The sequence below is a fragment of the Pleurodeles waltl genome, chromosome 11, assembly GCF_031143425.1.
Source record: "Pleurodeles waltl isolate 20211129_DDA chromosome 11, aPleWal1.hap1.20221129, whole genome shotgun sequence".
NCBI classification, from domain to species: domain Eukaryota; kingdom Metazoa; phylum Chordata; class Amphibia; order Caudata; family Salamandridae; genus Pleurodeles; species Pleurodeles waltl.
In genome coordinates, this window is record NC_090450.1 from 983,197,275 (window position 1) to 983,219,973 (window position 22,699).

Here is a 22,699-nt window from a genome sequence, read left to right on the forward strand (position 1 = left end):
GTGGCACAGCAGACCTGTCCCACACTAGAGGGTCTAAGACAGCAAGCTGTCAAACAGCAAAATGGGGATGTCAGTGACTCTCACAGAGTTTACTGGGAGGACAACCTCTTGTATACAGAGGCAAGGGACCCAAAACCTGGAGCTGCCAGGAGATTGATTATTCCCCTGCAATACAGAGAGTTCCTCCTTACTCTAGCCCACGACATTCCCTTGGCTAGACATTTAGGGCAGATGAAAACATGGGACAGGCTTGTTCCCTTGTTTCATTGGCCTAGAATGTCAGAGGACACAAAGGAATTTTGTAAGTCCTGTGTCACCTGTCAAGCCAGTGGCAAAACAGGTGGCACCCCAAAGGCACCCCGTATTCCACTACCCGTGGTTGGGGTCCCCTTTGAAAGGGTAGGGGTTGACATAGTTGGCCCCCTTGACCCTCCTACTGCTTCAGGCAATAGGTTTATCTTGGTGGTAGTGGACCATGCCATAAGATATCCTGAAGCTATTCCTCTTAGGACCACTACAGCACCTGCAGTGGCAAAAGCCCTCCTGGGAATCTTTTCCAGGGTGGGTTTCCCAAAAGAGGTGGTATCAGACAGGGGTAGCAACTTTATGTCTGCATACTTGAAGGCCATGTGGAAGGAATGTGGTGTAACATACAAATTCACCACACCTTATCATCCACAAACAAATGGACTGGTTGAGAGGTTTAACAAAACTCTCAAAGGAATGATAATGGGACTCACTGAAAAACTCAGGAGATGGGATGTCCTGTTACCTTGCCTCCTTTTTGCTTACAGGGAGGTACCCCAAAAAGGAGTGGGCTTCAGCCCCTTTGAACTCCTATTTGCACACCCTGTAAGAGGTCCTCTAACACTTGTAAAGGAGGGTTGGGAACAACCTTTAAAAGCTCCTAAGCAAGACATAGTGGACTATGTACTTGGCCTAAGATCTAGAATGGCTGAGTATATGAAAAAGGCCAGTAAAAACCTTCAGGCCAGCCAAGAGCTCCAAAAGCAATGGCATGACCAGAAGGCTGTTCTGATTCAGTACCAACCAGGGCAGAAAGTGTGGGTCTTGGAGCCTGTGGCCCCAAGAGCACTCCAAGACAAATGGAGTGGACCCCACATTATTGTTGAAAAGAAGGGAGAAGTCACCTACTTGGTTGACTTAGGCACTGCCAGAAGTCCCCTTAGGGTGCTCCATGTCAATCGCCTGAAACCCTACTATGACAGGGCTGATCTCACCCTGCTCATGGCAACAGATGAAGGACAGGAAGAAGAGAGTGACCCTCTCCCTGATCTCTTCTCTTGCACAGAACAAGATGCTCTAGTGGAAGGTGTAGTTTTGGCAGATTGTCTTACTGCTGAGCAGAAAGACCACTGCATAAATCTCCTGGGTCAGTTTTCTGAACTCTTTTCTACTGTGCCAGGCACCACTTCTTGGTGTGAGCACACTATAGATACTGGAGACAGCTTGCCTGTCAAATGGAGGGATATCAGAGGATATGTCTGGGGAGAGACACTCAGGATATGTCCGGAGAGAGCCACTCAGGATATGTCTGGAGAGGGCCACCCAGGATATGTCTGGAGAGGGCCACCCAGGATATGTCTGGAGAGAGCCACCCAGGATATGTCTGGAGAGAACCACCCAGGATATGTCTGGAGAGAACCACCCAGGATATGTCTGGAGAGAACCACCCAGGATATGTCTGGAGAGGGCCACTCAGGATATGTCTGGAGAGGGCCACTCAGGATATGTCTGGAGAGGGCCACCCAGGATATGTCTGGAGAGAACCACCCAGGATATGTCTGGAGAGAACCACCCAGGATATGTCTGGAGAGGGCCACTCAGGATATGTCTGGAGAGGGCCACTCAGGATATGTCTGGAGAGGGCCACTCAGGATATGTCTGGAGAGAGCCACCCAGGATATGTCTGGGGAGAGCCACCCAGGATATGTCTGGAGAGAGCCACTCAGGAATACTAGTGTGGATTTTCCAGCTCTTTCCTGTCAAACGATGAACCTGTGAGAGGTAACCGGAGATGTAAGTTTGCCGGAGCACTCCACGCTCTTACCTGCTCTGGGGCATACACTGTGGGACCTGATTAACAAACAGACACCTACTTGGTTGACTTAGGCACTGCCAGAAGTCCCCTTAGGGTGCTCCATGTCAATCGCCTGAAACCCTACTATGACAGGGCTGATCTCACCCTGCTCATGGCAACAGATGAAGGACAGGAAGAAGAGAGTGACCCTCTCCTGATCTCTTCTCTTCCACAGAACAAGATGCTCTAGTGGAAGGTGTAGTTTTGGCAGATTGTCTTACTGCTGAGCAGAAAGACCACTGCATAAATCTCCTGGGTCAGTTTTCTGAACTCTTTTCTACTGTGCCAGGCACCACTTCTTGGTGTGAGCACACTATAGATACTGGAGACAGCTTGCCTGTCAAATGGAGGGATATCAGAGGATATGTCTGGGAGAGACACTCAGGATATGTCTGGAGAGAGCCACTCAGGATATGTCTGGAGAGGGCCACCAAGGATATGTCTGGAGAGAGCCACCCAGGATATGTCTGGAGAGAACCACCCAGGATATGTCTGGAGAGAACCACCCAGGATATGTCTGGAGAGAACCACCCAGGATATGTCTGGAGAGAGCCACCCAGGATATGTCTGGAGAGGGCCACTCAGGATATGTCTGGAGAGAGCCACTCAGGAATACTAGTGTGGATTTTCCAGCTCTTTCCTGTCAAACGATGAACCTGTGAGAGGTAACCGGAGATGTAAGTTTGCCGGAGCACTCCACGCTCTTACCTGCTCTGGGGCATACACTGTGGGACCCGATTAACAAACAGACAAAAACCCATGAAATCTACACTGTATCTATGTCTGGTGTCGATTGTGGATGTTTAATTGTGTAATTGTGTATCGGGGTTTCCGGGAACATGGAATTGTTTTGCTAAAAGTATGTCTGAAAAGATTAAGTAAATGCAAATGTCAGTTTGAAGATTTGTTGCTCCTGTGAAAAAATTGCAGAGAAAAAGTCCATCTATGACACTCCTTTCCCTGTACCCCTATCAATTCTGGGTTTGTCCCCTTCTCTTTATCAGTCTGGAAACAGATTTACTCCTACCCATGATAGGATCAATCCTTACTTGTATGTGAAAAGGATGTGCCAAGTAAAAATATGTGGGCACCTACATACAAGCTGGCATGGTTTTGGGTGTGCAAAGCTTCCCAGGGTCAAAGCACCTGGGAACAACCCCTGCCCACCTCTGAGAGTACATTTACTAGGAAATCTATGTGTGAGCAATTCCTTTAAGAATGTGAGGCGACTGGGCTCACCTGCTGTGGTCCTTAGTCTAAGGCTGGGTGTTTGTGTTAACAGCAGCAGCCACTTGCAGTACATAAGGCAAGGCCAGCAGGGTGCGCCAGAGTGCTGGTGAGATCCATCCGCCTTTTACTGTTACTGTCTTCGGAGCTGGGGGCTTATAATACCCTTTCACTGCCTTACTGTCATTTGTAGGATACTGTTCCCTGAACTGGGTCTGTTCTCCAGAAAAAAGTATTTCCTCAATTGTAGGACTGCTTGTTATTTTCCTCAAACTACTACCCCGTCTGTCATTTAGGACGCCCGATGGAATACGTACATTTGTTTTTTCCTGTTGCGCTCAGGATGGCTAGCCTCCAGTTTCTGTGCTGACAACAGACACTTGGTGAATTTTCAAAAAGTGCTATAACTCTAACATAAGGTCATACTTTAGGCCAGGATTCTGTTCAAGCACTCCTCGCTGGAATACTAGGGGCTTCTAGGAGCTTCCTTCTCCCATCTGCTGAATGCCGACTGCAGTGGTAAGCAGATTTCATGGAAGCCGCCACCTATCCGTGTGCTCTTGGGCACATCCTTTTGTGAGACTCTCTGGCAGTTTCCATTCTTTGCCTGGGGGTGAGGCCTGCAGGAAGGCTTAATTTTTGTGGTTCCCTCTCCACAGGTGAATCTTATCCTGTCTGGGTCCCTTTAATTCACCTTCAAGACAAAAATGGCTTTGTTTTAGCTGTCTCCCACCTGAAACTGCATCTTCAATAGAAGTCAATGGGGAAATTACATTCTCCCGGTTTCTGTTTCAAAATCTCCCACTTGCCTCTCCTAAAATGGCGGGATGTTTGCCCCCAGTGCTCGTAGACACTGTTTACACAATGATTTTCAAGTACTGTACTTTACAATGCACTGTTTGGACCAACTTTTTTCTAAAATGTTCTTTGAGGGCGGGAGATGCCCACACCGCCCACCATGGACCCAATGACAGGGTGGGCGTGTATGTTTCTCTCACTCGGACTGTGCATTGAGGGGGTGGTTGGACCCTCTTGCCAGGGCTGGGTTTGGTTCCATCAGGCCCTAACCCAACTGGAATTATTGGCTGCATCAAACCTTGTGGCTGTCTCTTGAAAGATAGCACCTGACACCTGTAGGATCTGTGTCTACTGCAGCATCAAGACAGCAGACATGATTTATTAGGAGGAATAAGTACAAGTATGTAAAGTTACAAAGACGTAATGCATTGTTACCATACAAACTTATGACTTATACGCCGAAGCTCCAAATTTTAATGAACACATCCCATGATTTCTGTAACTGGTTACTAATCATGAAGCTGTAACTGGTTACATCCCACGATTTCTGTAACTGGTTACTAGTGAAGCTGTAACTGGTTCCATCCCGTGAGTTTTGTAACCGGTTACTAATCATGAAGCTGTAACTGGTTACATCCCATGATTCCTGCAACCGAATACTAATCATGAAGCTGTAACTGGTTGCATCCCATGATTTTATGCAACTGGTTTCTAATCATGAAGCTTTAACTACTTACATCCATGATTTCTGCAACTGGTTACTAATCATAAATCAATAACTGGTTACATCCATTGATTTCTGCAACTGGTTACTAATCATAAAGCTGTAACCGGTTAAATCCCATGATTTCTGCAGCCACTTACTAATCATGATGCTGTAACTGGTAACCAGTTACAAAAATCAAGAGATGTAACCTGTTACAGCATCATGATTAGTAAGTGGCTGCAGAAATCATGGGATTTTACCGGTTACAGCTTTATGATTAGTAACCAGTTGCAGAAATCATGGATGTAAGTAGTTACAGCTTCATGATTAGTAACCAGTTACAAAAATCAAGGGATGTAACCGGTTACAGCCTCATGATTAGTAAACAGTTGAAGAAATCATGGGATTTAATCAGTTACAGCTTCATGATTAGTAACCAGTTGCAGAAATCATGGAATGTAACCGGTTACAGTTTCATGATAAGTAACCAGTTGCTGAAATCATGGGATTTAACCAGTTACAGCTTCATGATTGGTAACCAGTTACAAAAATCAAGAGATGTAACCTATCATGAAACTGTAACCGGTTACATTCCATGATTTCTGCAACTGGTTACTAATGATGAAGCTGTAACCGATTACATCTTTTGATTTTTGTAACCGGTTACTAATCATGAAACCGTAAGTAGTTACATCACATGATTTGCGCAACTGTTTACTGATCATGAAGCTGTAACTGGGTAAATTCCTTGTTTTCTGCTATTGCTTACTGATTATGATGCTGTATTTGGGTACATGCCATGATTTGTGTAACCAGTTAGTAATCATGATGCTACAACTGGTTATATCCCATGATGTCTGCGACTGGTTACTAATCATGATGCTGTAATTGGTTACATCCCATGATTTCTGCACCCGGTTACTAATGATGATGCTCTAACTAGTTACATAACATGACTTTTGTAACCGGTTACAAATCACGATTCTGTAACTGTTTACATCCCATGAATTTTGTAAATGGTTACTAATCATGTTGTAATTGGTAGGTGTAACTGGATACATCCCATTATTTGTGAAATTGGCTACTAATCATGAAGCTGTAATTAGTTGCATTCCATGATTTTGTTAACTGGTTACTAATCATGATGCTACAACTGTTAGGTGTAACTGGTAATATCCTGTGATTTTTGTAACTAGTTACTAAATATGATGTTGTAATTAGTAGTTGCAATTGGTTACATCCCATGATTTTTTAACTGGTTACTAATCATGATGCTGTAACTGGTTACATCCCATGATTGCTGTAACTGGTTACTCATCATGAAGCTGTAACTAGTCACATCCCATGATTTTTGTAACTAGTTAATAATCATGATATTGTAACTGGTTAAATTCCATGATTTCTGCACCCGGTTACTAATGATGATGCTCTAACTAGTTACATAACATGACTTTTGTAACCGGTTACAAATCACGATTCTGTAACTGTTTACATCCCATGAATTTTGTAAATGGTTACAAATCATGTTGTAATTGGTAGGTGTAACTGGATACATCCCATTATTTGTGAAATTGGCTACTAATAATGAAGCTGTAATTAGTTACATCCCATGATTTTTTAACTGGTTACTAATCATGATGCTACAACTGGTAGGTGTAACTGGTTACATCCTGTGATTTTTGTAACTAGTTACTAAATATGATGCTGTAATTAGTAGTTGCAACTGGTTACATCCCATGATTTTTTAACTTGTTACTACTCATGATGCTGTAACTGGTTACATCCCATGATTGCTGTAACTGGTTACTCCTCATGAAGCTGTAACTAGTTACATCCCATGATTTTTGTAACTAGTTACTAATCATGATCTTGTAACTGGTTAAATTCCATGATTTCTGCACCCGGTTACTAATGATGATGCTCTAACTAGTTACATAACATGACTTTTGTAACCGGTTACAAATCACGATTCTGTAACTGTTTACATCCCATGAATTTTGTAAATGGTTACAAATCATGTTGTAATTGGTAGGTGTAACTGGATACATCCCATTATTTGTGAAATTGGCTACTAATCACGAAGCTGTAATTAGTTGCATTCCATGATTTTGTTAACTGGTTACTAATCATGATGCTACAACTGTTAGGTGTAACTGGTAACATCCTGTGATTTTTGTAACTAGTTACTAAATATGATGTTGTAATTAGTAGTTGCAACTGGTTACATCCCATGATTTTTTAACTGGTTACTAATCATGATGCTGTAACTGGTTACATCCCATGATTGCTGTAACTGGTTACTCATCATGAAGCTGTAACTAGTTACATCCCATGATTTTTGTACCTAGTTAATAATCATGATATTGTAACTGGTTAAATTCCATGATTTCTGCACCCGGTTACTAATGATGATGCTCTAACTAGTTACATAACTTGACTTTTGTAACCGGTTACAAACCACGATTCTGTAACTGTTTACATCCCATGAATTTTGTAAATGGTTACAAATCATGTTGTAATTGGTAGGTGTAACTGGATACATCCCATTATTTGTGAAATTGGCTACTAATAATGAAGCTGTAATTAGTTACATCCCATGATTTTTTAACTGGTTACTAATCATGATGCTACAACTGGTAGGTGTAACTGGTTACATCCTGTGATTTTTGTAACTAGTTACTAAATATGATGCTGTAATTAGTAGTTGTAACTGGTTACATCCCATGATTTTTTTTTAACTGGTTACTAATCATGATGCTGTAACTGGTTACATCCCATGATTTCTGTAACTGGTTACTAATCATGATGCAATAACTGGTTACATCCCATGATTTGTGTAACTGGTTCCTCATCATGAAGCTGTAACTAGTTACATCCCATGATTTATGTAACTAGTTACTAATCATGATACCGTAACTGGTTAAATTCCATGATTTCTGTAACTGGTTACTAATCATGAAGCTGCAGCTCCCTAACCTCGCAGCTTCTAGTAAAAGTGATTAAATTTCTGACAAATATACACTCCTGGATTGCACAGAGTGAAATAAAATTGAACTATCATTGACTTTGTTAATCGTGCGACATCCTTTCAGTGCAATAAGTTATTTGTGTGAATGTATGGGAGCGGACGAAGACTCCCTGAGATCCAAAGAACTGATATTCAAAGAAGTGGCAACAAAGAGATTCTGCTCACATCTTAATCTTGCCATGATCAATAGGCTAATTACAGAAAACTATCTGCCTTCGCTAACCCACCTCCAAAAGTTGACTCGTCCTGAACAAAATCTAACGAAGAACATCAAGAGGAAAAATGCGAGAGCTATCGATCTGTCAACAGCAACAAAATACAAACAAGCACATTATACAACTGATTTGTACATTAACATAAAACATTTTAATGATATTGTGGTGCCAGCTGTAAACTAAAGCATTTAAGATTTCATCTTATGGTTATACCATTGTGTCAATTTGAAGGTTCCTGGAACCCAAAGTGTCTGTCATCAAAGAATTGTTGTTTATGAGGTTATAAGGAAGAAACAACTGAACACGTTATTTGTATATGTCCGGCTGTACCTGACTTAAGAAGGAAATATTTACAGTCTGCATTTATTATTTCGAACGGCAGAAATATCCAGTATGATATTGTTTCCAGTATCTCTGCCACAGACGTCCAATTCATTGGGAAATTGACAACATTTTTAGATTTATCTTATAGTCGTTTTAATGAAATATTCTCTAATCATTATGAGATTTATTATAGAGAAGGACGTAATACTTATGTATCTTATGGAATGTTTTTTATTGTAATAGATTTTTTTTATTTTATACAATAAACTTTAATTGACCAGCAGTGCCATTTGTTCACCCCTAGCCTTACCTGGGTGCAAGCGGGCTGCACAGGACATGCTCCACATTGCCGTAGCATCCCCGGGTGAAAGGGTTAACACCACCGCGGAACTTGCCCGTCACCTGGAGAAAACAAAAAAAATGGTGTATCATACACTGCGTTGTTATATATTACATGTATTTCTATCTCCTAAAAGTTTTCGGGAGCTGCAGTTCCAAACTCATTGCTTAGGGGTTCCAGAGATAAAAAAAAATTAAAAAAACAGAAAAAAAAACCAAAAAAAAAAAAAACAAGGACGTTGTGCACAGCCCAGTGGACAAGACAGCCCCATGTGCCAGTGTGTGTGTGATCATGAATATGTCATGGTGGAGAAATGGTGACATCTTCACAAGCTGAGAAAGGTAAACCTGCATTATCACAGGTCCTCCATGTACCAGTAGGGTATCTATCGGTCTATCTACCCACCTACCTACCTGCCTCTATGGGGCCTTCAGACTACTATCCCTGGGTCTTGATCCAATAGAAAGACTCCAGAGCCACTTGAGCCATCATGCTAGCCCTCCCACTGGACAGGTAGCAGGTGGCCACCGGTGCCACTATGACTCCCCAGTGGGTGCCTTGGATTCTGGTGCCCCCACACCGAAAAACATTATCGCAAGAGATAGATTCGGCAATATAAGGCCATTGGGTACAAACATTAGAAACTGTCCCACTAGTTGCCAACTGTGCCCAAGTAATCGTCCGGTAGAGCTCAGGACTCAAGTGGCAGGAACTGCAGGCCCTCATAGCAGCCAGTGGCTGGCCATTGGCAACCATGACTCAGAAAGGAACTACCACTTAGCCAATCAAGACTTGACTTTGGCAATGCTATTTACCTTGCCACACTAGGCACACTCATCCCACGATTGCAACTAGCGCAAAACACTGCTGCACGCCTGGTGCTACACTAACCAAGGAGAGCACACATTTACCCCAATCTTGCACAGACTGCATTGGTTTCCAATGTAACCAGTCCTCGTTCATCGAGCCCTCTTCCTACACAGCCCAGAGATTGTGTGGTAACGTGAGGAACCACAGCACCGAGAAGTTTTGGCAATAGTTGCACTATATAGATTTCCTACCCCATAGATCAGTGGTTCTTAATCTGTCGGCCGGGGACCCAAGGGGTCCGCGAAGCCTACTCAGGGGGTCCGTGACTGCTTAGAAAATAAAATAATATTAACAGATTAATAAAGTGTATATAAATAAAGTGGCTAAATGTACAACTGAAAATGTTAAAACATCCTGTAAATGTCAAGGAATTTGAAAATGGAGGCCAACAATTAAATTGGTATCCTCAGGTTGATTCATGGGAGCACTGCAGGTGCATCAAACTGAATATAGTATGGACGATGTGTGGCTTCAATTGAACTGAGAAAGGCCACCTTCCTATTACAATTACACGTTTTTTATTTGTATTTGTTTGCAAATTAAATAGTATGTGTTGCCATTTGTGTGTGTGTTTAATGAATGCTTGCTTCTGTATTTTATGTGTATTGTTTTTACGGTTCAAACCATCAAAATTTGTAGGTTGGGGTCCCTGCCTTCCAAAAATGATTCAGCTGGGGGTCCCCAGATTCTGATAATGATTTAGTGGGGGGTCCCTGGGATCCAGTAACGATAAAATGGGGGCCCCAGAAGTAAACAGGTTGGGAACGACTGCCATCTTTAAAGAGTAGGCATCCTATAAGTTGAGTGGGTTGTTGGGATAGACGTTTTGGAAGGCTATCAAATGAGCTCAATGTTAAGAGGATGCCTCATTTTAATCCAGAGCATCCATGGTTATAAAAGGGGGTTCCATCAGCGCAAGGCCTGGGTACCAGAACCCAGGTCTGCCTCGACACTCAAACCTCTGTTTTAGAGAGACCACAGCCCTTACAAACTCTGCTTCAATGACTCAGATCATCTTCAATAGGTTATCACCGGCCAAAGTGCTCAATGCTAAACTACTCTAAAGTTTATCATGAGTGAGCGAGAATAAAAGAATGGAGTTGAGTCTGGGGCCTAAAAGGCGATAGGCACTTCCGGTTTACTATGTGTATCCTATTTCAGAGTGAGCTGGAACTTGTTTGGTAGTAATAAAGATCTTTACTTTCTAACATGTAAGCACTGACTGGAGATTCAAATTCTGAGCTGTTGTCTGAAGTGTTGCACTGTTTCTCATTTTTTAACCCCACACCACATCCTTCATGAAGCCTGGACTTGCTGGAACCTTGGTACCGTAAAAGTTAAGTAAACGTGATGGTCATGTACTCCTGTTAGCACTCTAGCAGTTAACTAACTGGGGTACATGGCTATTCAGTTTCAATGCAATAGTACTGTGCCCTGAGAACACCACTGGTAAACATCAGTAACCCTAAATGCCAGTTTTCAGTAATCGCTGCATGCTCGGAGACCTAAGAAAAGCTCTTGGCTATGCCATGCTGTGAGAAGCTGGCATCACTGGTGCCTACAGACAAGCTTTTGGTTATGCCATGCTGAGGGGCAGCTATCCTGGCATTCTGGTGTCTGGAGACAAGCTCTTGGCTATCCCATGCCAAGAGCAGCAATGACGGCATCGCTGATATCTGCAGACAAGCATTTGGTTATGCCAGGCTGATGGGCAGCTATGCGGGGAGTGTTGCATGCAGGCATAAATGGTGTCTGCAGGTAAGGTCTTCGTTATGCCATGCTGAGAGCAGCTATGCCGGCATCGCTGGTGTCTGCACACTAGCTCTGGGGTATCCCAGGCCAAGAGCGGCTATGCTGTCATCGCTGGTGTCTAAGGCAAGCTCTTGGTTATGCCATGATGAGGTGGCAGCTATACTGATAACGCTGGTTTCTGCAGACAAGCACTTGGCTATTTAATGCCGAGAGCATCTATTCCGTCACTGCTGGTGTCTGCAGACAAACTCTTGGTTATGCTATGCCGATAGCAGCTTTGCTGGCACTGCTGGTGTCTGCAGACAAGGTCTTGGTTATGCCATGCCACAAGCTCTTGGTTATGCCATGCTGAGAGCAGCTTTGCTGGCATTGGTGGATTCTATAGACAAACTATTGTTTATACCATGCCGAGAACAGCCGTGCCAACACCACTGGTGTCTGCAGACAAACTCTTGGTTACGCCATGTTGTGGGACAGCTATGCCGGCATCGTTGCTGTCTGCAAACAAGCTCTTGATTATCCCATGCCGAGAGCAGCTATGCCGGCATTGCTGGTGTCTGCAGACAAACCCTTGTCTATCCCATGCCGAGAGCAGCTATGCTGACATTGCTTGTGTCTGCAGACAAGCTTCTGGCTATCCCATGCTGAGAGCAGCTATGCCGGCATCACTGGTGTCTGCAAACAAGCTCTTGGTTATCACATGCCGAGAGCAGCTATGCCGACATCGCTTGTGTCTGCAGACAAGCTTCTGGCTATCCCATGCTGAGAGCAGCTATGCCGGCATCACTGGTGTTTGCAAACAAGCTCTTGGTTATCCCATGCCGAGAGCAGCTATGCCGACATCGCTTGTGTCTGCAGACAAGCTTCTGGCTATCCCATGCTCAGAGCAGCTATGCCGGCATCACTGGTGTCTGCAAACAAGCTCTTGGTTATCCCATGCCGAGAGCAGCTATACCGACATCGCTTGTGTCTGCAGATAAGCTTCTGGCTATCCCATGCTCAGAGCAGCTATGCCGGCATCACTGGTGTCTGCAAACAAGCTCTTGGTTATCCCATGCCGAGAGCAGCTATACCGACATCGCTTGTGTCTGCAGATAAGCTTCTGGCTATCCCATGCCGGGAGCAGCTATGCCGGCATCACTGGTGTCTGCAAACAAGCTCTTGGTTATCCCATGCCGAGAGCAGCTATACCGACATCGCTTGTGTATGCAGACAAGCTTCTGGCTATCCCATGCTCAGAGCAGCTATGCCGGCATCACTGGTGTCTGCAAACAAGCTCTTGGTTATCCCATGCCGAGAGCAGCTATACCGACATCGCTTGTGTCTGCAGATAAGCTTCTGGCTATCCCATGCTCAGAGCAGCTATGCCGGCATCACTGGTGTCTGCAAACAAGCTCTTGGTTATCCCATGCCGAGAGCAGCTATACCGACATCGCTTGTGTCTGCAGATAAGCTTCTGGCTATCCCATGCTCAGAGCAGCTATGCCGGCATCACTGGTGTCTGCAAACAAGCTCTTGGTTATCCCATGCCGAGAGCAGCTATACCGACATCGCTTGTGTCTGCAGATAAGCTTCTGGCTATCCCATGCCGGGAGCAGCTATGCCGGCATCACTGGTGTCTGCAAACAAGCTCTTGGTTATCCCATGCCGAGAGCAGCTATACCGACATCGCTTGTGTATGCAGATAAGCTTCTGGCTATCCCATGCTCAGAGCAGCTATGCCGGCATCACTGGTGTCTGCAAACAAGCTCTTGGTTATCCCATGCCGAGAGCAGCTATACCGACATCGCTTGTGTCTGCAGATAAGCTTCTGGCTATCCCATGCCGGGAGCAGCTATGCCGGCATCACTGGTGTCTGCAAACAAGCTCTTGGTTATCCCATGCCGAGAGCAGCTATACCGACATCGCTTGTGTCTGCAGATAAGCTTCTGGCTATCCCATGCCGGGAGCAGCTATGCCGGCATCACTGGTGTCTGCAGACAAGCTCCTGTCTATCCCATGCTGAGAGCGGGTATGAGTGAATCGCTAAGGTCTGCGTAGCCAGTTGCAGCTCAGAGGATGCGTTTGCTACGCATTAGGTTTACATTAGCAGCTCTAATCAGAATCATTGACAAAAAAACAGGAAGTGAAGACTAAACCTATCCGCTGCGTAACTTTTGAGGGTAAGGTTATCAAACGCCTCACTCTGTGAAACAATTAACCCCAGGAAATGTTTCAGCTTTCATTCTCCCCAACGGTGCCAGAAACAAAGCAAATGTAAATTGGCAACAATTCCCCGAATGCAGCCAATCAGCGTGTTGGGAAGTTTGATTGATTCCCAAAGAATTAACAGTTTTTGCTAAAGTGAATTTGTGTAAAACTTCCAGAAGTTAAGAGAATTTCCCTTTTGCTGCTCTGATGAAAACCTTGAATTAACCTTATATAAAATGCTAAGCAGGAGGTCATCCAAACTGAGGAAACCCCTTATGGGGAAAGCTGGGCGCCCAACAACCTCCTTCTCCCTCTCTCTTATTAGTCTATACTACGATAACCCCGTTGGTTAGCTGCTTCACAGAAAAATAGCCCCCCAAAGAAGTAAAAAAATACAAAACAAAAAAAAAAGGTAACAAATCTTGAAAATAACGTCAGTAATAACGATGAATCATTATGCATTAAGTGGTTAAAAAAACAATATCACAACACAGATTGACATAATTGTTAATTACTTATTTTATTGTTTTTTATATTTAAATAGTTGCTTTTCCTTAAGTTGTATGGGGGTGCAATGTTCTGCTCATCCACCGATGCTTCATTTAGTGTCTTGAATAATTTTCACAATTTCATATTGAACGAGTATTAGGGAGTGATATCCCACCCCATATAGGAAGCATGAATTCCTAGTGATGTAATAGGGAATTTCAGGGGTTGGCATTGGGGAGAAGCTACCCCATTGTTTGTAGTGGTTTTTTTTTTTTTTTTTTTTTAAATAGTCAATGACTGCTTTAAAATCCTTGCACAAGAAGCATATTTTTAAAATGTATTTATATTAGTTGCACAGCAAAGTATGCCCATCATTTCATTTTTTTGCAACATTATAATTTTTGTGGCACTCTCTGCTTTTTATGGATAGGATATGCTAGCATCCCACCCCAGGTGCATCACTCACCTGTTCGTTGGTTGTGCGGCCGCGAGCCACCAGGACCATGTGAAAGCCCGTCAGGCCAATGACGGGGATGAAGAACAGGCCCGCCACGCACATCACGCCCATGCTGGAGATCAGACTTCAGGAAAAACTCAAACAACACTCTAGGAAGCCGCGTGCAACAAGGATACATTGTCTTATGGGAAAAGATGTTCTCAGACGAGAGGCGCTTAAGGAGTAACGGGACGATGAAAGTCTTTTATTTAGTAGGCAAACCTGCTCAGAAGATACCTTCCCTGGTCTAATGGACCAAAAATATGTGTTAGCCAAAAAAAGGTATTATTTGTGCAAGGCAGCATAAAGCAGAACATAAATAAATAAATGCAAGATTTTATGTCATATGAAAACAGTACTCCCCTCACAATTTTTTAAAAATAAATTGTGGGTGTGCCCGATTCTCAAAGTTCAGCTTTGAAATTTCAGAAATCAACTCCTGTATGTTTCCATCTCCGTTTGAAGAAACTTTTTGACATTTTGGGTGATTCTCAAACCTCCCCAAGACTTGTGCTAGAGATCTACAAAAGACAGATTTTGAGTAGTGCATGCAGGGCCTCATTACAAGTTGCGGAGGCCCAACACAATTTCTTCCAGGAATTCCATCGGCTCAGAAAATCTTCACAGGAATGAGGAATAACTAGGGGGGGGTCGGGTGGTTGTGTTAATTCCCATCCGGACAGTGATCCCCCATTCCTAAATGGACCCACCTAGTCCGTATCATAATGGGCCAGGCTTTCTAACCCAGAGAGATGCCCTTCCCACTGGTAACACAATCTACTTTGGCCTGAGTTACTAATATAATTAATAATGGGCAATTTACAAGGAATGTTTCAGGACCCAAAATGTATTAATTTCTGAAACACTTATTCATGCAGATTTGAAAAGCAACATGAATGTTTCTGAAATGTGACCTTGCATTTTCTCTGTCGGGAAAGCGTGTCCCCTACACGAAACAAATATATTTTTAGTGGATTCTTTCCAATCGTTTACACACTTTTATATCATTATTGGGGGTATTTTTTGGTTGTGTAAACAGAGAAAAATCCCCATCGGAAATGTTTCTGACTACACAGAAATGTGCAATTTTTTGGGGTGGGTATAATATTTTCAATAAACGCCCAGGCAGCACCCATATTTACATACCTCAACTTACTACGGTGGGCAACGCGATATATACTAGTGAATGTTCTACCACTGCCGTAGACGTGCTGTACAATTCTAAAATTTCACTTCTCCTTATTCTGCAAATGAGGCTGTATCTTTAGAAACACAAATTTATTTTTGTGCACCTCAGCTACACTCAGGTGTGAAAAGTTTGGTACTTGGGAGCCTGAGGCCTAGTAGCGTAAGTTCATGTTGAGCTACAGAGCGTGGTCTGATTGGTCAAAGTGAGAACTCGTGCCAGTCCTGGTAGAGCCACAGCGCGCTCTCCGATTGGTCAGAGTGAGAACACATGGCAGTTCTGATCGAGCCACAGCGCATTCTCCGATTGGTCAGAATGAGAACATGTGCCAGTTCTAGTTGAGCCATAGCATGTTCTCTTGATTGGTCAGGGTGAACCACATTTTGCTGTTCTCCAGCCAATCCTGTAAGGTTTTAAACCTTTGCTAAGGCTTTCAGAGAGGTAAACAATTTATTGGCTAGGTTTGTTCTGGCAGTTTCCTGATGCAGAATGGCAAGAGCAGGTCCTTGAAAATGCAGCTCTCGCTGTTTTGAGCAGTCATCATCTCGGAAACAGGCGACCGTGACCCAGTTTCTGAAAGTGAGGACAGGCAAGAGCTTGCAATGAGCCTTGATGGGTGATGGGCACAGATGTGCGTTTTCTCAAGAGTCTGCCTCATGCCATGGTGTATCAAAAGTCCATCCACGCACTACCGTGGTACCAGAAGAGGTGGACCAACCGAGAGGTAAACCGTGAAAGGCCATCACCTCACAAGACAGGTGGGGATGGGATAGAGATCACAGCTGGCATGTGACTGTCTGGGTCCCAACCCTCCTGGCCTTTCAGAGCCTGCCATGACATCTCAATTTTTCTGTAGGCCAATCTGTAACTGGGTCCCTGCCCTGTGACCAGATGCCACTAATCAGCATGGTTTTAAGAGGACTTGGCGTTAGCCGAAAGTCTGCCTGTGGATAAGAAGCAGAGGGCAGTGCTGGCGCACCCTGCAGGCCACAGACAAGACCCCCCTATTGCCTCATTCTTGAGCCTATGAAATGCTTGCATTTAAGTTCTATCTTTGACAAACACTGACAACAACAATAGATCTCGCTGTTGAGACGCACTGGCTCTGCCAACACTTTTTGTCCATACTGTACAACAGAAGAAAAAAGCATTTGCAATGCAATGGGTCTCACGTTTGATCAAGTTAGAGCTATTAGCATTATTAATTCCTAACTGGGCTTTTTTTGTCACACAAACCGAAAATAAAAAGTAAATCAGTTTCACATAAGCGAGCCGATTCAAAGCACCACGGCTGCCATGAGCGCAAAGGAGAGACACAAAAGGAAATAGAAGTTTGCTTGCAGTGAAATTTATCACCAAAAGTGCAATCATCCATGTAACATGGTCGATGGCCAAGGCAGTAACAAAACTGCCCCAAGGAGGGACAAACAAAGCATTTACCAGCAGAAAAAAAAAAAGTTTTGAAAGGCAAGCCCATGAACGAGTGATGGTGATGGACGTGCAGTGGGCGTGGTTAGAAGCCTAGATACATTCCAACACGTCAGAAAAGCAGCGCTTGCGTGCTGCTATGCTCGACCTAAAAATGGCTATGCTGTATAGCATGAACAAAAGGACTTTAAAAAAACATGATTTTTTTTAGGCATTCACGTGTGATGACGTGTACCTGCACATAGTCATGATGCAGGTGCGACTTATGTTTTTGATTTACTGATTCAAGAGGCATTTATTAAAAAAAATATATAAAATTTAAGTAATGTGAAAACACTTTTTAAGGGGAAAGGCATGCAACAATTTGCTGGCTGGACTTCTATTAAAAATAAAAATGAACTGTGGATGAGAGGGGGAAAGCAGTTAATGAATCAGCAGGTCGAGGTGGTGGATGGATGATGGAGTACAAAAAAAGCATGCAAGGGAGCACAGAAATGGTGGGGGAGCCACGAGGGAGAGAACAATATAGAATGTAGATGGGGGGGAGAAATACACAGACAAGAGAGCACAGCACGGAGCGCAGGGTAGAAGCATGCCAGGGAGACAGCCAAAAAACATATGTACTCTCATGGAGTGCTTAAAAACACAAAAAAAAGTGTTCTCTGATAATGAGCAGTGGAAGGACACAAGTAAAGAAACTATGCTCCAGTGGAGGGACAAATGCATGATGGACAATGCAAGCCATTCAATAACCAAGCAAGCAAATAAGAGTGACAAGAAAGCCAACCAATGATAAGCAATAGGTGGGCTTTAAGTCCACTGTAGGTCTTGGTAGGCTAACATTAGGTCTTTTGCAACAAGACAGCTTGCAGTGTCTGGTAGGCTCATCCTAATAATGGTTGCCAGACATGCATAGTTAATGTGTTACTGCTTACGCAATATGTCAAAAACTGCAGGTGGGGGAGGAGAAACTATGTAAGAAGGTAAGAGCTAGAACTGGAGACCATGAAAAATGTGTCAAAGAAGCCCTGGATATGTCAAACAGGGTGGACTAAAGGGTCCAACAGTCACTAACTGCTTCAAGTGGGTAGAGTGAATGGGCTTGATGGTCACTCTCTGCAGAAAGAAAAAAGTTGTTTACCTATACCTTTTGCAGCTTGAAACTATTCTAGATTCACTCACTGTGCATCATTCCGCCATCTAGTGGTGGTGCTTTATCCTGCATATAGTCTTTGGGCCATCGACAATGGGCAGAATCATAGATACGAAGACCCTAGTGCCACAAATAAATATCCATCATCTTCAGATGCTGTTTTATGCCATTGGGTTCGGACACAACTTCATGGCTGGTTTGAAAAGAGGCGGATAGATCTGTGACCTCGGCTGCTCAAAACGGACAGACTTGGACTAGCAGTGCTTATTACGTGTGGTTTGCAGACCGGAAGGGTGCGGTGCTTGTTATCTGCAGTAAATAGGCAGGCTACATGGGCAGAGATAACATAGATGGACAGGATGGGCTTCCGACAGCTTTGTACCAATGGTCTCCATGCCTCTCTCAATTTAGTTGACCAAAGTGCTTCTGATGTTTATACATTTTAATATAAATTCAGCTCTCCTTAGATGTAGCACAAACCACATTTTTACACTAAGGCCACAGACCCATCATGATTCCCCTTGGTTTGTGACCAGATTGCCAGAGAGCCGCAGGTCTATGCGCATTCCTTGCCGGGTAAAGCCTTCTTTCCAAACCCACCAGCAGGTAAACACATCCCTTCACCTGCAAAAAGATCACTTGATGGTTTTGTAAACCTCATCCTTCATTCATCAGTAGCCTTTTCCAAAAACCATCATCATTTCTTGGGAACCACATTTGAAATCTGTTTGGTTGAAACATAGCTCTTAAATATTATTACATCTATGAGGAGGCCATCCAGTCTTTTTTCTTAGTCCTACACATATATTGTGATAAATAGAATTAAAGGGCTACACTGCAAATAACCCTGAACTGGATTAACTACTCACGTGTGGACCGGAGAAACTTGAGCGCTCTTCTGAAAATCCTGCAAACCAAAACGGATTTCAAAAAGGCAAGCATGCAAAAATAACAAAGAAATCTAGATGACCATTGCCCTTATAAGTTAATTCAAACACCAATTTTATTTCTTTCCATTATAAAATCTCTCCTGTAAGCCTGATGAACTATTATGCCGCAAGGTGCTGAGTCTGGCCTGGACTCCCCGTGGAGCTGTAGCGTCCCCTGTATCAACATGGCTGACCCACCCGCTCCCTGTGCCTGGATTCCAGTCAAAAATCAGTTCCCAAAAAGATCATGAATTACAGACTTTTTTTTGCCCCCTCCCCAGTTGCCCCGCTTGGAAGGATACGTGATGGTGGTGTGCACCGCCCCCAGGCGCTCCGCGTGATTTAAAACAAAGATGAGTCCGGAGCTGAAGACCCCCACCATGTGCACGCTCAGCGACAGCAGGAACAGGAAGAAATACCGGTAGTTCCTTCGGCCGATGCAGTTGTTCACCCATGGGCAATGATGGTCGAAGTCCTGCGGACAGAAAGAGATAGATTCTAGGACGCACTTCAAAATTAAAAAAAACAGGTACCCAACCTGAAAAAGTATAAATCTGGTGTAAAAATGCATCCTGCATTCATTCATGGTAGCACAAAAGTGAGGGCCATAATTCTTGACTTAATCACAGCCTCTGGTATTTACTCTGGACGCATACCGTTGTTTTTTTGTGTCTGGATGGACAGTGCAGCTGTTTGCAAGACATTCTACCACCAATTATTCATAGAGGCGGGCTATGGCTCCACCCACAGCATTACTGCCCTCTCACAACAAGCCATTGGCTGTTTGGCGTACCCTTCTGCCTCCTGTGAAGTGTTTGCACTGCAGTGCATGAGGGACTATTTTACATCTGAAAATGCATCAATGGTCACACAGTCAATTCTATATCCCTTGCATGTGTTGTATACAGATAGCAATCCCTTTGTTTTTTTACTGCAATAGGCTTTTTAAAATTATTTTTCCAGGTCGCGAGTGTGAGCCAGTACTACCACCCCCACCTTTTACTGCAACCATCACTACCGCCATCATAAAACACCACCACCCCCACCAATGCTACCATTAACACAACCTCCATTACCACCACTACAGCATTTGTGCATGCCGCTGTTTGAATGTTTTACTGCAGGAAAGCCAGACCTCTTGGCTTTGCTATTGTCTGTTCTGTCAGTGCAATTACAGACAGGAATCAACCATGTGCAAACCAGTCTTTGTTCCAGCCCCAAAGTACAATCCAGCCCACGGTCCTGATCCCTTTGAGCAGATCTGAAGCAACTCCAGAAGCGGTTCAACACTGTTCGACCTTATCAGTCTATCAGGTAGTCGGTGCAAGGGACCACAGACAGCCACACACCTGCGACACACAGGTTAACAGCTCAAAAGTGATGGCTACTAATACTTAGCACAATCTTAGCTGCTGTTAATTATTTTAGGTGCATTTGATTCCATCATTTCAGCTCATGTGGGCCCAGTGCTTAATTTGAGCCAGTGGGGGGGGGGGGGGCCCTGGCACCTATTTTTTAGGGCCAGTACTTATTTGTCTGCATCAGGCAATTACTGCGAGCAAAATAAACATATGAGAAAGACGGAGCAAAGAAAGACAGAAACGGGTCAAAAAATGAGAAAGCAGAAAGCTGCAAGAGTGACCTGCAGGGGCAAGGAGTGGCTGTAAATGGATTAAAGAGGGCCAAGATGACTTCAGGATTTCCATGCCTCAGTATTCTGTGCTCACACATTTAAATACAGCAGCAGCGTGTTTCAGAGGCGAGCTTTGGGCACCGGAACGTTTTTATTTACAAATTAACCACTGTATGTACCATTAGAGGCTGGAGAATTTTTGTTCTGCAGGGACACACGAACCCGAATCAGTAAGTTCTTGAATTTTCCTTCACTATTGGTATAACTCTACAGCTTTCATTCTGCAACGGATGAGGCACTGCATATGAGGCTCAACTAATAACCTGGTATCCTTTCAGACTAGAGACGTCTACCCTATGGCCCAGCACCGGTCCCAAAATGATACCGACTGTGGGAGCTCTCAATTCTAACACTGAAAGGTGAGTCAAAAGGACCTGTCGTCAAAGATCATACAACTTAAACTTCTAACATTATTGGATTTACAGATAAGATGGTTACATTGTGACGTGATATGTGATGCCTCGTTCTATCTCATGTCCTCTTGAGTCTGCCTCGTCTGACCTTTTATCGTCCAGTTGAGTCAGCGTTGTACTATTGTATTTTTGCTTCGTAGGGATCTCTGCGGTCAGAAGCTAGTGCGGGATCTGGAACAAGAAACTTAAGTGGGGCCCCAAGAGGGCAAGGATCTGCTTCGAAGTTTAAAACAAACTGTACTTAAGCGAAAAATGGTAATGGACATGTTAGTTCCCTCTTCGTTAGTGAATAAGTCAAGTTTGGTGTGAACTATATAAATGAATGTTGCATCATAAATGCATGCTGGGCCCTCTATGCCTGCAGGGCCTGGGGAATAACATCTGCGCTGCCCCGAACACCCCACTTTCTGAGGGACCTGCTGCGCCCCTTCTGGCGCAGTCCTCACTGTAAAATACAGGTAACAAATTAAAAATCCTTCATGGTGGGGAGTTTCAAACTTAATGCTTCTGTGGGATTTTTAACCCAGACGGCTGTCCATACAGCACTTTGTTGTGGACTGTCCTCACAGCATGCAACACATCTCGATGTAACATGTGTCTCCACAGGGCTCAGTTCCACGTCCATCGTCTCTCCACAGGGCTCAGTTCCACGTCCATCGTCTCTCCACAGGGCTCAGTTCCACGTCCATCGTCTCTCCACACGGCTCAGTTCCACGTCCACCGTCTCTCCACAGGGCTCAGTTCCACGTCCACCGTCTCTCCACAGGGCTCAGTTCCACGTCCATCGTCTCTCCAAAGGGCTCAGTTCCACCTCCATCGTCTCTCCACTGGGCTCAGTTCCACCTCCATCGTCTCTCCACAGGGCTCAGTTCCACGTCCACCGTCTCTCCACACGGCTCAGTTCCACGTCCACCGTCTCTCCACACGGCTCAGTTCCACGTCCACGGTCTCTCCAAAGGGCTCAGTTCCACGTCCACCGTCTCTCCACAGGGCTCAGTTCCACGTCCACCGTCTCTCCACAGGGCTCAGTTCCACGTCCACCGTCTCTCCACAGGGCTCAGTTCCACGTCCACCGTCTCTCCACAGGGCTCAGTTCCACGTCCACCGTCTCTCCACAGGGCTCAGTTCCACGTCCACCGTCTCTCCACAGGGCTCAGTTCCACGTCCGCCGTCTCTCCACAGGGCTCAGTTCCACATCCGCCGTCTCTCCACAGGGCTCAGTTCCACGTCCACCGTCTCTCCACAGGGCTCAGTTCCACGTCCACCGTCTCTCCAAAGGGCTCAGTTCCACGTCCATCGTCTCTCCACAGGGCACAGTTCCACGTCCATCGTCTCTCCACACGGCTCAGTTCCACGTCCAC

At 44.5% G+C, this 22,699-nt stretch overlaps 1 protein-coding gene across 1 annotated transcript in view; it reads right to left on the reverse strand.

Annotated features, from left to right (window-relative positions):
* ZDHHC8 (zinc finger DHHC-type palmitoyltransferase 8) overlaps positions 1 to 22,699 on the reverse strand; it is a 233,046-nt gene that overhangs the window by 41,282 nt on the left and 169,065 nt on the right. The window contains exons 4-6 of the mRNA XM_069215274.1: positions 19,535 to 19,707; positions 14,507 to 14,609; positions 8,710 to 8,801 (exon numbers count right to left, since the gene is read on the reverse strand). Coding sequence (XP_069071375.1) covers positions 8,710 to 8,801; positions 14,507 to 14,609; positions 19,535 to 19,707 — 368 coding nt within the window. The remainder of the gene's footprint in view (positions 1 to 8,709; positions 8,802 to 14,506; positions 14,610 to 19,534; positions 19,708 to 22,699) is intronic.